The sequence below is a fragment of the Acanthisitta chloris genome, unplaced genomic scaffold, assembly GCF_000695815.1.
Source record: "Acanthisitta chloris isolate BGI_N310 unplaced genomic scaffold, ASM69581v1 scaffold14108, whole genome shotgun sequence".
Lineage (NCBI taxonomy): Eukaryota > Metazoa > Chordata > Aves > Passeriformes > Acanthisittidae > Acanthisitta > Acanthisitta chloris.
The window spans coordinates 461-12,102 of NW_008687669.1; the positions used below are offsets into that span (position 1 = coordinate 461).

General features: G+C 48.7%; 1 protein-coding gene across 1 annotated transcript in view; it reads left to right on the forward strand.

The window, feature by feature from the left end:
* The window catches only part of LOC103807956 (Golgi integral membrane protein 4-like), a gene marked incomplete at its 3' end in the record, with an annotated part of 21,367 nt that overhangs the window by 156 nt on the left and 9,569 nt on the right, over positions 1-11,642 (forward strand). The window contains exons 1-5 of the mRNA XM_009080709.1: positions 1-28; positions 4,166-4,240; positions 5,454-5,503; positions 6,958-7,011; positions 10,703-10,853. The exon at positions 1-28 is cut by the window's left edge and continues 156 nt beyond it. Of these exons, the coding sequence (XP_009078957.1) occupies positions 1-28; positions 4,166-4,240; positions 5,454-5,503; positions 6,958-7,011; positions 10,703-10,853 (358 nt within the window). The remainder of the gene's footprint in view (positions 29-4,165; positions 4,241-5,453; positions 5,504-6,957; positions 7,012-10,702; positions 10,854-11,642) is intronic.

Consider the following 11,642-nt stretch of genomic DNA (forward strand, 5'->3'; position numbering starts at 1 on the left):
CAGGAAGCGTTGTCAGCTCAGCTCCAAGGTGAGTGACCTGTTCTCTGTGTGTGTCTCTCTCTCTGTGTCTCTCTGTGTGTGCACACTCTGCCCGAACTTCCCTCGCTCCCAACATTACCTGCTGGTGGCTTTGCTGCCCAGCCCAACCTGCAGCAGGGTGACTTAGAGAGCTTCAGCTTTTTGGCTTTAGAGAGCTTCAGCTTTTTGGCTTTAGAGAGCTCTTAAGACGTTGTGCCTGTTTCCTTCCCCCCTTGGCTGTCTAGAATTAGAACAGCCTTGAGTCTGAATTGCTGCTCGCAGCGAGGGGAACGGAGCGTGTTGGATTGGCGAGTTCAGCTGCGTCACGTCTATTCCATTTCTTCTCTCCTTGGCTGTAAAAACTAAACCTCTTGTCATTCTAAATGGCAAGCAGTGAAAACGCAGACAGGACTTGGAGTTGGGCAGGATCTGAGAGGTGACTCCACTCTCTGTCCCGTGTCTGTCTGGGAAGTGAGCAGAGAGGGAAGGGATCCTTCCCTAAAGTTTGTTGTCACTCTGTCTGCTGCTCATCACCTTTGCAAGGAAACAAACCCATCTTCTTCCCAAGAGGTTAATCCGCCCATAGAAAAGTCTTACTTGTTTGGGGCTGCTGAATGCTGCAGCACATAGCTCCCTACAAAGGGAGGAGGAGGAGGAGGAATTGGCTCTTCTAAGCCTTCTGACCAGCACTTGGTTCCTCTGGCAAGAGCTGCCAGAGAGTGGAAGGCAAACACAGTATGTGTATTCCTCCTCCCCCTTTGTCCCCTCATTTGTCCTCCTTACATAAATGCCTAACTGTGAGGAAAATGGCATTTTAGCCCACTGGGAGGTCTCAGCAGGGAAGGATGAGGACACACGTTACTCCATCAATGAACTCCTATCCCCTTTGTCTAGTCTATCATTCCAGTCTTCCTGCGCCTGCCAAAGAGACATTTCCAGCAGCTGTCACTGGATTTGGAGTCTCTAGAGGGATTTGCTGAGCTGCCTGTGGAGAGGTTTGGTGGGAATCCACTCTGGGTTGCCAACAGTTGGGTGTGTGATGCTGGAGTTGGCAGGTTCTGGAGTGATCAAGAATGAATTTCATGTGGACAAAATATTGTTTGCTGTGGTTCTACTCAAGGTCAAGAGTTCCTAACAAGTGAGTTTGGATTACAGTATCAGAGCTTTTCCTCAGGCTACAATCAGAGTATCCACTCTGGCCTCAGTGGATATATCCAGGGATAGTGTTTCTACAGCCTGTATTGCTGGGGAACTCTGCAGGTCTGTGACTCCACATTTACGTCTTTTAGGGTTAAAACTCTCCTGATGTTTTTGTGTGCAGTGTCGTGATGCAAATAGAACATCCTCCAAGGGCTGTTGGTGCCCAGGGCTGTGTATTTCTGTTTGTAAACAGGCAGAGAGTGTGGAGTGTGTTCCTCTCAAGGAAACATGCTTAAAAACCAATCCATCTTGGAAACTGATCTAATGTATGTTTAAGTTCACTGCTATTATCTTATGTTTTGTTTCCATATCTTCTTACTCTGTGAGGGAGTCAAACACCTACAGCTCCTCATGTGTTGCTCAGTCCCAGCCATGACTTCCACCTGTATCCTGGGTTTGTGAGCTGCAAAGATCAGCAGGGCAGAAGTTAACCCACATTCCTTTCTGGTGTGTCAGCAGCTCCTGCTCCTCTTGGAGAGAGGGGCTGGTTCTTCAGAGCATAAGATGACAGTGGTAGCCTCAGGGAACCCCAGCTATTGGGAACAACTGAGCCAGGCTCTTATTTTTTCCACCCAAACGTGTGTGAATGGCAGAGCTGTTGCCTGTTGCTGGAGCTTCTAACCCTCTGTCATCCCTCCTATTCCTAAATACAGTTGTTGCCATGGCTACTCTTTTTTATTTTGAGAAGACACTTGTCCAACAATTCTAACAAAGGCAAAGCTTTTTTTGGGTTTGGCTGGTGGGACAAACCTGGGGACTGGCAGATAGGAGCCAGATCGTGGGAGTCCTGCAGTGCAGTGTCCCAGGCACGTGTGGTCCTGGTGTCTCACAGCTCCTCATGGTGCTTTGGTGCTGAACACAGAGTGTGGAGCTGTGGCTCTGGGCTCTATCCCTGCCCTGTACTCACTTGTTGCATGAGTAATTCCAGTGTCTTCTGCATCTAACTCTCTTTTTTTTTTTCAGCAAGAATTCCATTGCTTCAGCAGCTCAAGCTCTGCATTTTGGCTCAGTTGGCAGCAGCTGATGGTGCTTTAGTGCTGAGTTCTGGCTGAATTCCAGCCTGGATTTAGACACTGACCACCCTCCATTCTCTCTTGTAATAGCAAATTGTTAAAGACTTCCTAACCTCCAAAGCTGTATAGAGCCAGTTTGGGTGGATGAATTGTTGCTGTGTTCCACCACCAAGATGAGTAGAGACACTGCTGTGTCCATTGCTGCCTCACTGCTCTGTGTGAAGCTGAACCAACCTTCTCTGGGCTCCAGAGGAATGACAGGAGAGATGACAACTTTCTTTTCTAGTCACTGGAGGTTGCTTCTTATCTGGCTTCAGGAGAGCCAGATTTTGTGTCCTAAAATTCTGACTAAAAAGCCTAACGATATGGAGCTGCTCCCGAAGCCTCCTCTGCTCTGGGGTGTTTGCATTAGGATCTGTGGGTGTTAGCACAAGCCTCTTGCTACAGATGCTTTTCATGATGGGATGAGGTTCCCAGCACATCAAAGACTTGCCCTCAGGAGCTCTGCTAGATAAGACTGCAAGAAAGTGAGATGCTCCTGACAGAAACATGAGTGCCCAGAGCTCACAAATCCTTTGGGAAGTGGCTGATGTTCCCAAGCTGACAATTCCATTGAGCAAGGCAGTGAAGGAGCACCCACAGTGTCTTGTGTGCTGTGCTGGGGAAGCCCTGGGGGTGACATCTGAGGAGTCTGTTGGGAAAAGTTGCTGAAAATAGAGCTGTCATGAAGTAGACACTTGGACAGCTGCAGGGATGGGTTTGCTGCTTAGCAGTGTGTTCTGCAGGGGGAACATCCTTCCAGCCTGAAACCAAGAGTTTCTGCTGAAACACTTTGAAGTAGTTTCCTCACTTCAGAGGAAAACCATAACAGAGTGGCCCAGTGCAGGGGAAGCATCTTCAGCACTGGGATGTCTGTGTTTACTGGGGAGGGTAACAAAGGAAGGAGCTGGTGACAATGGGAATTCCTGACCTAGGGCACTGCTCCTTCCTGCTCCTTGAGGGAGCACAAAAGTGAGGAATTAGGTGAGCTTTGCTGCTCCCATATGACCCAAGTGTGGACCTGGCAGGCTGTATGGATCACTTGGAGTGAGAGCACAAATCACTTGGGGCTCTTGGCTCGGCAAGATTTCAACAAGGAATGGATTAGCACTTGTTTTAGGCATGCAAACATCACCCCACTTAGCTCATTTTCCTGGAGACTGTTTTATGGCACGACTTGCCCCCCGAGTTCTTGGCTCTGGAGGGACCTTGGCTCTGGAAGGAGGTTTCTTTCCTCACCTCTCCCCTCTGACTGGCTGCCCAGTGCTGTTCTGCCTGTGCTGAGGGGGTGAGGAGCCTGTTGCAGCTGAGTGCTGTGGCTCAGGGAGAGCTCTTGGTTAGCATGCAGACATCAGAGTGGATTATAATCACCATCCATCAGGAAGCTTCTCTGGCACTTTGATTTGTCATGTGGCTGCTGCATGAAGCAGCCTCATCCCTCTCCCTTCTCTGCTCCTGTGCAGAGCACAGGTGCTCTTTGTGTGTCGTGGGAGAAGGAGCTGTTTGGGTTGCTGTTCCTCAGTGGCCTGAGGGCCAGGCCATGGTTGGGCTGTGCATGAGGACATGTCTCTCCTGCACACTGAAGATGCCTTTACAGAAGAGATGACCTGGAAGGCTCTGGCTGCCTTGAGCCTGGCAGGGAACTTGGCCCACAAAGACACAGTTTAGCCCTTAGCCACTAAAGCAGCTCTTGGGCATTGCATCTTGAGCTCCAAAACAAAACCTGAGTGCAGATACTTACAGGATGAGATTGGTGTGTTATATTGGGAATATCCACTGTCTTTAGCCTAACTGACCTCTCCTTGCTCCAGGCAGGAGAATAAGTATGAGGGAAACAAATATCTGGGAAGAAATCTCAGGTTTTTCTCATGTTCTGCCTCTCTTTGCCTCCCTAGTGGTGTATGAGCACAGGTCCCGGCTGGAACGGTCCCTGCAGAAGGAGCGAGGGGAGCACAAGAAGACAAAGGAAGGTGAGTCTCCTGCATAGGTGGCACAGCAGTGGCCAAACAACCCTCCAGCTGTCCTGGGGGAGAGGTGTGTGCTGTACCCAAGGTGTTTTCTGCCTCAGGGCCATGTGTGGCTGTCACTGAGTGCCTTGGGTGAGCCTTAGCCCTTGGGGAATAGTGAACTGTGTGTCCATTGCCCATGGGCAGAAGGTGCTGGGAGGTGAGTTGTGTTCTCTCCTACTCCTGTGTATGTCCTCAGTCCAATCTGTGAGTAACAGTCCCCATGATGTGGTGTTTGAGTAGTTTAAGTGGTGGCTAAATCTGGCACTGGCCCATGCTTTTTTTTTTTCTTGGAAATATGTCAACATTCTCATAGAAGTGATGTGAAGATGTTGAGATCTACAAGTGCTTCATGATATCAGCATCACTGCCCTGCAGGACACATGGACAGCACAGACTGTCAGATCCTTCGGAGCTGATGTGCATAAGTAGATATAAGCATGGAGGGTATTTTAAGACCACAAAATGACACAGGAAGAAGAAAACCAACAGATCAACTCGTGTGCTGTTGAGCTGAGTGCTGTGCTTGGATGTCAAGCTCCTCTGCACCTGATTGCTGGTGGCAACCTAATAGCTTGGCTTTTATATTCCCTACTGGTATGTGGAGTAACATCACTGCTCCTCACTCCTCCAGGCACTGTGTGTGTGGAAGTGCTGACACACAGCCCCAGGTTTGGCTGCAGCTCTGCATTGCTAAGGGAGAAGCTGCATTTCTGCCTCTTCTTTATCTTCTCTGCTGGGGACTGACTGAGAGAATGGAGCATCCTAACACAGCAGCAGCAGATGAGTTCCTTTTGGTCTCACAGGAGCTTTGGTTTCTCTTTTCCAGAGTCATCTCTCATTTCAGAGCACCCCAAATCCTTATCCAGCTTCTGTGACATCAAATTGTAGCCACTTGTGTGCTGAAGTAGGAAATCACCTATGCACTTGCCTATGGAATGGGAAAGAAAGGACATTTGGGCCAGTCCAGCTGGGTGCACCCCTCTCATGGAAAATATTCCCATCTTTCTGAGGGCATTGAGTGGTCTCCCTGCAGCATCTGCATTCCAGCTTAGTGACTTGCAGCCTTTTGCTCAGCAAGGGGCTGATTTCCTTCTTCCCTCCCCCCACCAAAATAGAAACCAGATCCTTGTGAAATTCCAGCTCATTAAATCGTCTTCTCTTCTCCCATTTCTAGATTTTTTAGTATATAAGCTAGAAGCTCAGGAAGCCCTCAACAAGGAGAAGGTAGGTATGGGTTGTTCCTCAGAGTGTCTGTGTGAGGATGGCCAATATTTCTCTAGTCCCCCCAGGGTGGTGAGGCTGATGCTGCTGGCTGGGAGGCACGAAAGGCTACGTGTGTGCATGGTACAGGGTGAACTTTGGCTGACTCCACCGTGCAAGGCTGTTGGGGTGTGAGGATTTACTTCATCTCAGGGAAAGGCTGTGCAGTGCTCGAGCTGTTCTGCCTGTTCTCCCCTGTGTCAGAGCCAAGGCAGTGATTCCCAGTGCTGCAGCCTGAAAGGAGAATTGCTGTTCCATGGTACAGGAGAGTCCTGGGGAAGCTGAATGCAAGGCACACCGCAGGGAACGTGGGGAAGAAAGGCCATGGTGGGGTGGGGGAAAAGCATATCCATTGTTTTCTGTCTCCAGGGCTTGCCAAATGATTTTCACTAGCCTGTGGACTTCCCATTGGGCAGGGAAAAGGGCTCTTTAGTGAGGGTTAGGAAGAAATGCATCCCTGGGACACAGTCTGTCACATTCACTTAGGTTCCAAGGCTGGTTTTATTCCTTTCTCAGAGCATCTGTTGATGAGATGCTGGAGAAGAGGAATTTCTTTTAGCCTGCTCATCTGTGGGAGAATGTCAGCCTGGTACAGAAACACTCAGGGATGAACAGCTGATTTTTTTTCATGGTGGGCAAATCCCTTGCACTTTATTCTCATGTGCTGCTGCTATTTCATACCTTAATGAGTATCTGTCGTGTAAGCTGAATTGGGGGTTGTGGTGGGAATATCTGGTGGGGCAGTTTGCACTCTATGATGCTGCTCTGTGGCTCAGCTACATCACTTTAAGCTCCCCAGAGATAGATCCCAGCAGAAGTTTGCAGTGGGACAAGCTGCAGCACTTTCCCACTGCTGCTGTGGTGACTTCCACACCTGCTGTGGACAGTTGTTGGTGTGGATGAGACCTTAGAGACAAGGAGAAGAAACTTAGCAAGGCCTGTTGAACTGGTACAGAACCCTTTGTGGACACACATAACTCCCTCTCCACTGCTGAGCTTAGTTTGGCCTCTCTACCTAGTTACAGAGTTTGCTTTAGGCTCACTCCATTGCCTAGTGATCCAGTTTTTGTTAAATGGTGCAATTTTTTGTGTGTGTAGGCGACAGCCTCAGCTCTGCTGCTGTCTGCAAACCCCTGAGCTGCTGCAAGGATAGCTCAGCCTTCAGGGGCTTCACTGCTCAGCTCCTTCAGCACTGGCCTGGCCTAGATAGAGCTGAAGGCTGGGGAAAAAATGTGAATTAAGAGTGCCGTTAATTAGCTGGTGGATAGGTTGGTTTGAAAAGATCCTTTTCCAGCCTTGTATGGTCACCTTGGTGGGCTTGTCCCAGTTGGTGGTTGGGCAGGTGCTCCTGTGTGTTTTTCTCCCTACTGTGGGTTTTTCTGGGATCTAATGGCACTGTTGAATCTTTGTCTTTCCAGCAAGACTCTATGAACAGATATGGAGCCCTCAGTTCCCAGCACAAGATCCTGAAGGTAAGGGAGAGGCTGAAACCATGAACTCACCACCTGCTGCATGGTAAAGGATGCTTCAGGGAAGGAGTTTCCTAGAGGGACAAAAGGGTTTCCTGCAGCTCCTGCCAGCACAGAGGGAGGAGACCACTCTGTGTTGATCTACATTCCTTCCTGACTATTCAGGTTCAGGGGAGTTTCCTATTTATTCTGTATCAGATTACATCCTTCACCTACACCTCGACTCAAAGCAGCCTTTGTGCACTTTATCACACAGGATTCTGCTGTTCAGGGTGTGCTTTTCTGGTCTCTCAGTGTGAAAATGCTTCTATTCATTATAGATTGCCCTTTGGGCTAATACAATATATTGCAGCCTCTGTAAGAGGCTCAGAGCAGGAGCAGCTTAGAGCATTTTATAGCATTTTATAGCTTATCACATGCTCTACCTGAAGCATATCTTGCTGTTAAATGTTGCTTTGGTTAGAGCAATCCAACTGGGGCTGGTTATGGTGTTCTTGAAAGGGTTTCAGTTGAAGCATTGGCAGTGAAATGGTAATTTAAGCCTGGGCTGTAGAAAGAGGGCTGAGTTCCAGCAGCCTTAGCACCGCTGGGCTGTGTTTCCTGAGCAGAGCTGGACCTCCAGCTGCCTGCTTTTGGCTTCCAGCTTTGGGAAAAGGGAAGTACAGTTCTGTCTCTTGGGCATTATCCAGCACTGTGGCTGCTGGGAACGCTCTGCTATAGTAACATTCCTCTTCATCCTGCTCAGGCTGGGCAGAATGCTCTGGTTTGCTGGTCTCATGGGGACAGGGAGAGCGTTTTGTCCTGGCTCCCTTTCTCTTGCTTCCTTTTATTAAAGGGGTGGGGGGAAAAGAGCAGCTCTTTTTTTGAACTCCATTTCCAGCTGCTGAAAGACAGACCAGCCCTCGGGACTGCAGTGGGGGAGATTTCAAACCCCCACCCTGGAAAAGGAGTAGTTAGCCCTAGTTTCTAGCTAGTTTGGGACTGTGAGTAACACTTCTGTTGCTGGAGTCCAAGCAAAAGTTCTTCCCACTGGAACTGGCTTCCTCAGGAGGAAGATTCCTGCCAGAATGTCATTGCCTGGGAAGTGGAGATGTCATGCTGAACAGAAGCAACTAACTCTGCTAAGCTGGAGGCCCCAAATATGATGACCAAAGGTTTCATGAAGCCACATCAGCACATCTGGCTTTGGTGTGCTGTTGTCATCCTGATGTGTATTGCAGTCCTTGATTAGCATCTGGAGCTGGCACAGCAGCTCACAGGGGCAAGGGGCTTGACTTTGGCCAAAAATAGCAGTTGCAGTCATTGCCTGTGTCTGGATGCCTGCTGGGGCCAGACTTTGTCTTAAAATTCCTTTCATCCTCTTGAGTGGAGATGAAAACATTTTGCCAACATCGTTCTGCATCCTGGCACTGGCTGGGGCAGGAGGGCAGGGAGAGGCAGTTGCTTCAGACAAAGGATTTTTGACAGGCTCTTCCTGGAACTGCTGGAACACAAACAGTAGCAGTGAGCTCTGCCCTTCCTTTGCGTGTGGGTTAAGCATCCAGTTACTGATTCCACTTGTACAGTGCTGCCTACAAAGCTGCTTTGTAAATCCTGGAGAAATGCCTGGCTTTGAGGAGCTGTGATTTTCTTCTTCACCTGTGCATTTCATCAGAGAGCTCAGTGAGATGGAGCTGATGCACCTTGGGCACTGCCTGTTGTCTGAGAAGCAGAGGAGAGGTGGGATGAGAGAACTTGCTGCTCTGAGTCAAAGAACTGATTCTTGGAAGATGAGCTGATGACTTCCCCATACTGCAGTGTGAGCAGGATGAGTGAAATCCCATGTGGTGTTTTCCTGCCTGCAACCAATGCAACAGCATCTCTGGATTCCTCCTGATGTATGTGCACACATTGGGCCCAACCATCCTCAAAAAACTAGCTGAGAATGAGGATGCTCCATGTGTTTAATGAGCAGAGAGCCTCGGGGTGCTGCCTGTGACCTTGGTCGAAGCATTTCTCTCCCTCTCCAGCTTCCTGCTGCTGTCAGAGGGTGGATATTCCCTCCCTTCTTCCTGCCTGTGAGCAGTCTGGGGACACACATTATGCACATCACCTTCCAGGCAGAATATGGGTTAGAAATTAATTGACCTGAGCTGATGAGGACTTAAAATTCCTTGCATTTCTTAAAAGTTTCTCCTTACAATCAATCCTCACTTGCTATTGTTGGTGGTTTCTGAGGTGTTTAGCATCAAAATGATGTTAGGGAAGTGTTTTCTCTGCAGTGTTTTCTGCTAGGGGCTCTGATGGGAACTGTAAGTACCTGATGTCTTTGAAAAGCAAAGCAGGAATCTTGTGTTCTCTTTATTTTCCTCCTGGATCCTGTGATCTGGTTAACTTGACATCCTTGTCTCTCTGCTTTGTTCTGTCCCTGGGACCCCTCTGCACCCCCAGCCTTTTCCTCTGCGTCCCATGTATCTTTGGAGCAGTTATAGCCCTTTCAGTGGAGGATAATTGCTTCAGAGGGAATGCCTGGGCCACAGATGCTTTGTTTTCCTGGGGATAAATGCAATCATCGACAGTGTTTAGAGGTTTGGGGGTTTTAAAGCAGATTTTTCTTCCCAGGAAGGCTGATTGAAATGTCTGCTGAGTCCTGGGGAGGGATTGTGTGGCAGGGCCAGGGTTCACCTGAGAACTAGGCAATCTGCATACGTAATTGGTGTTGACAAACTGAATGTGGAAGGAATCTCTCTGGGTTACCATGGGAACTATAAAAAAGGAGGTGAATTCTGGTTCAGCGGGTCCCAGCAAAAGGATGTCTCGGTGTGTTTTGTTCCTGGGCTCTGCACAAGGGGAGGGGAGAGCAGAGCAGCTTTCCAGCCTGTCTCTAGCTGCTGAATTCCTGCTTGGAATAGTCTGTGGTCTTCTGAGAGCCTCTGTTATCCTGGAGTTTTCTCCCTGTGAAGCCTCATGTTACTGTGGGGAATGTGGGATTTCCCTTCTCCCTATGTCTAAGGATGTGGTGTCCCTGCTAAAGGTCTCCCTGCTGTTCCAGCAGCTTGGAGAGGTGATGGGAGAGCAGCCAGGAAGCAAACCAAGCAGAGAGAACAACCTGAGCCTTCAGGTGTCTGTGTGAGTGGCAACACCTGCAGGCAGAAAGGTCATGGGAATTAGACCTTATCCCAGTTTAAAGGTGATTACTCCTGTCTGTGTGCAGGCTGCTCCTGCTGCTTGTTCCTTGGAAATTATCCTTGCAGGTAGTGTTCTTCAGCATGTCTGGGACTCTGGAAAGGACCTTGGGTTTGTTCAGAGAGGAGCTTGGATTTGTGCAGTATTCCACAGGATTTAGTTTGATAGCAGCAGCTCTCGTAGCCTGCACTGCTCCCAGGGAATTGCTCTTGGAAAGGAGCAGGAGTAGTTCCAGAGTCTCCATCTCTTTCAGGCAGGAGTAGATTTGCCACCACAGTTTAGTGGCTTCCAAGGAGACCTCTCAAACTGCTTCCCAAAGTGGAGTTTATTTAGCATTTTCACATCCTCCCTGAACCACTGAACACAGAGAATATCTGATTGTACCTGGGATTTCTGGCTACCTCATTGGAGGAATGAACATCTCTCCTTCCTCCCCAAGCAACTTATTAAACAGAGGCACTCAGGTAGCACTTGGAGATAGCTAAATTACTTTTCTTGTACTGACTCTGTAATTCCTTCTCCCATCCAGAACCAGCATGATGATGTCAAGAAGCAGCTGCTTGACCTGCAGCTGCAGCACAACAGCTTGAAACTGGAACACCGTAAGAGCCTGGAGACCCACAGCCAGAAGTATGCCCAGCTGCAGCAGGAGAAGGACACTGAGGTGACAAACCTGCAGGGTGAGTGGGATGGAGAGCCCAGGAAACACCAGGCAGACGAAGGACTGAAGAAAGGAGTTCAGGAGAGAGCACAGTTTCCTCTGCAGACCCCACAAAGATCTGCAAACACCCTAAGAATGTTTCAGTATGACACTGTGCTGTGCCTTGGCCCTTCTGGACCTCAGCTGGAGCATTGTCCTGCCTCAGGTGGTGGTGCAGGAATTAGTGTGAGTCCTGTAAATCCTCCCATTTAAGCTTGGGAGCAAATTAAACTGGTTGGTTTTTTTTTTAATTAATAGTGTAGGTCTATAAAATGCATTTCATAGTGTAAGTATTGCAGCCAATGCTGATCCCTTTAATTCCCAAAGAGAGGTTTCTCTTTAGCCTGCTGGTTTAATTACATTGTGAGGCTTTGGAGGGTTACATCTGTTCTGACTTAGAGCAGGTCTGGGAGAGAGAAATCTGATGATGTTTTGTTTGGGTTTGTTTTTCACTCTGGTCAACAAAGCTCAGTGAAGTATCTGAGGAGCACTCTTGGGTTAGAGGGGGGAAATTGAGGGCAAAGAGGTGAAACTTAAATATTTGATTGTTTCTCTTCCTGAAATACACAGTAAGGGAACAAATTCTGCCAGAGGAAGGAAAATATTGATCAGAAAAAAGCAATTCCAAGGGGGAAGCTACTCAGGGAGGTTGGTTTATGCTAGGATATTAATATTCCCTGTCTGTCTGCCCAGGCTGCTGTTCACTTGGTAAAATCTCCCTTGTACCATCTCTCTCTCCTGTGATTTCAGCTCAGAGCTGCCCAGTAAA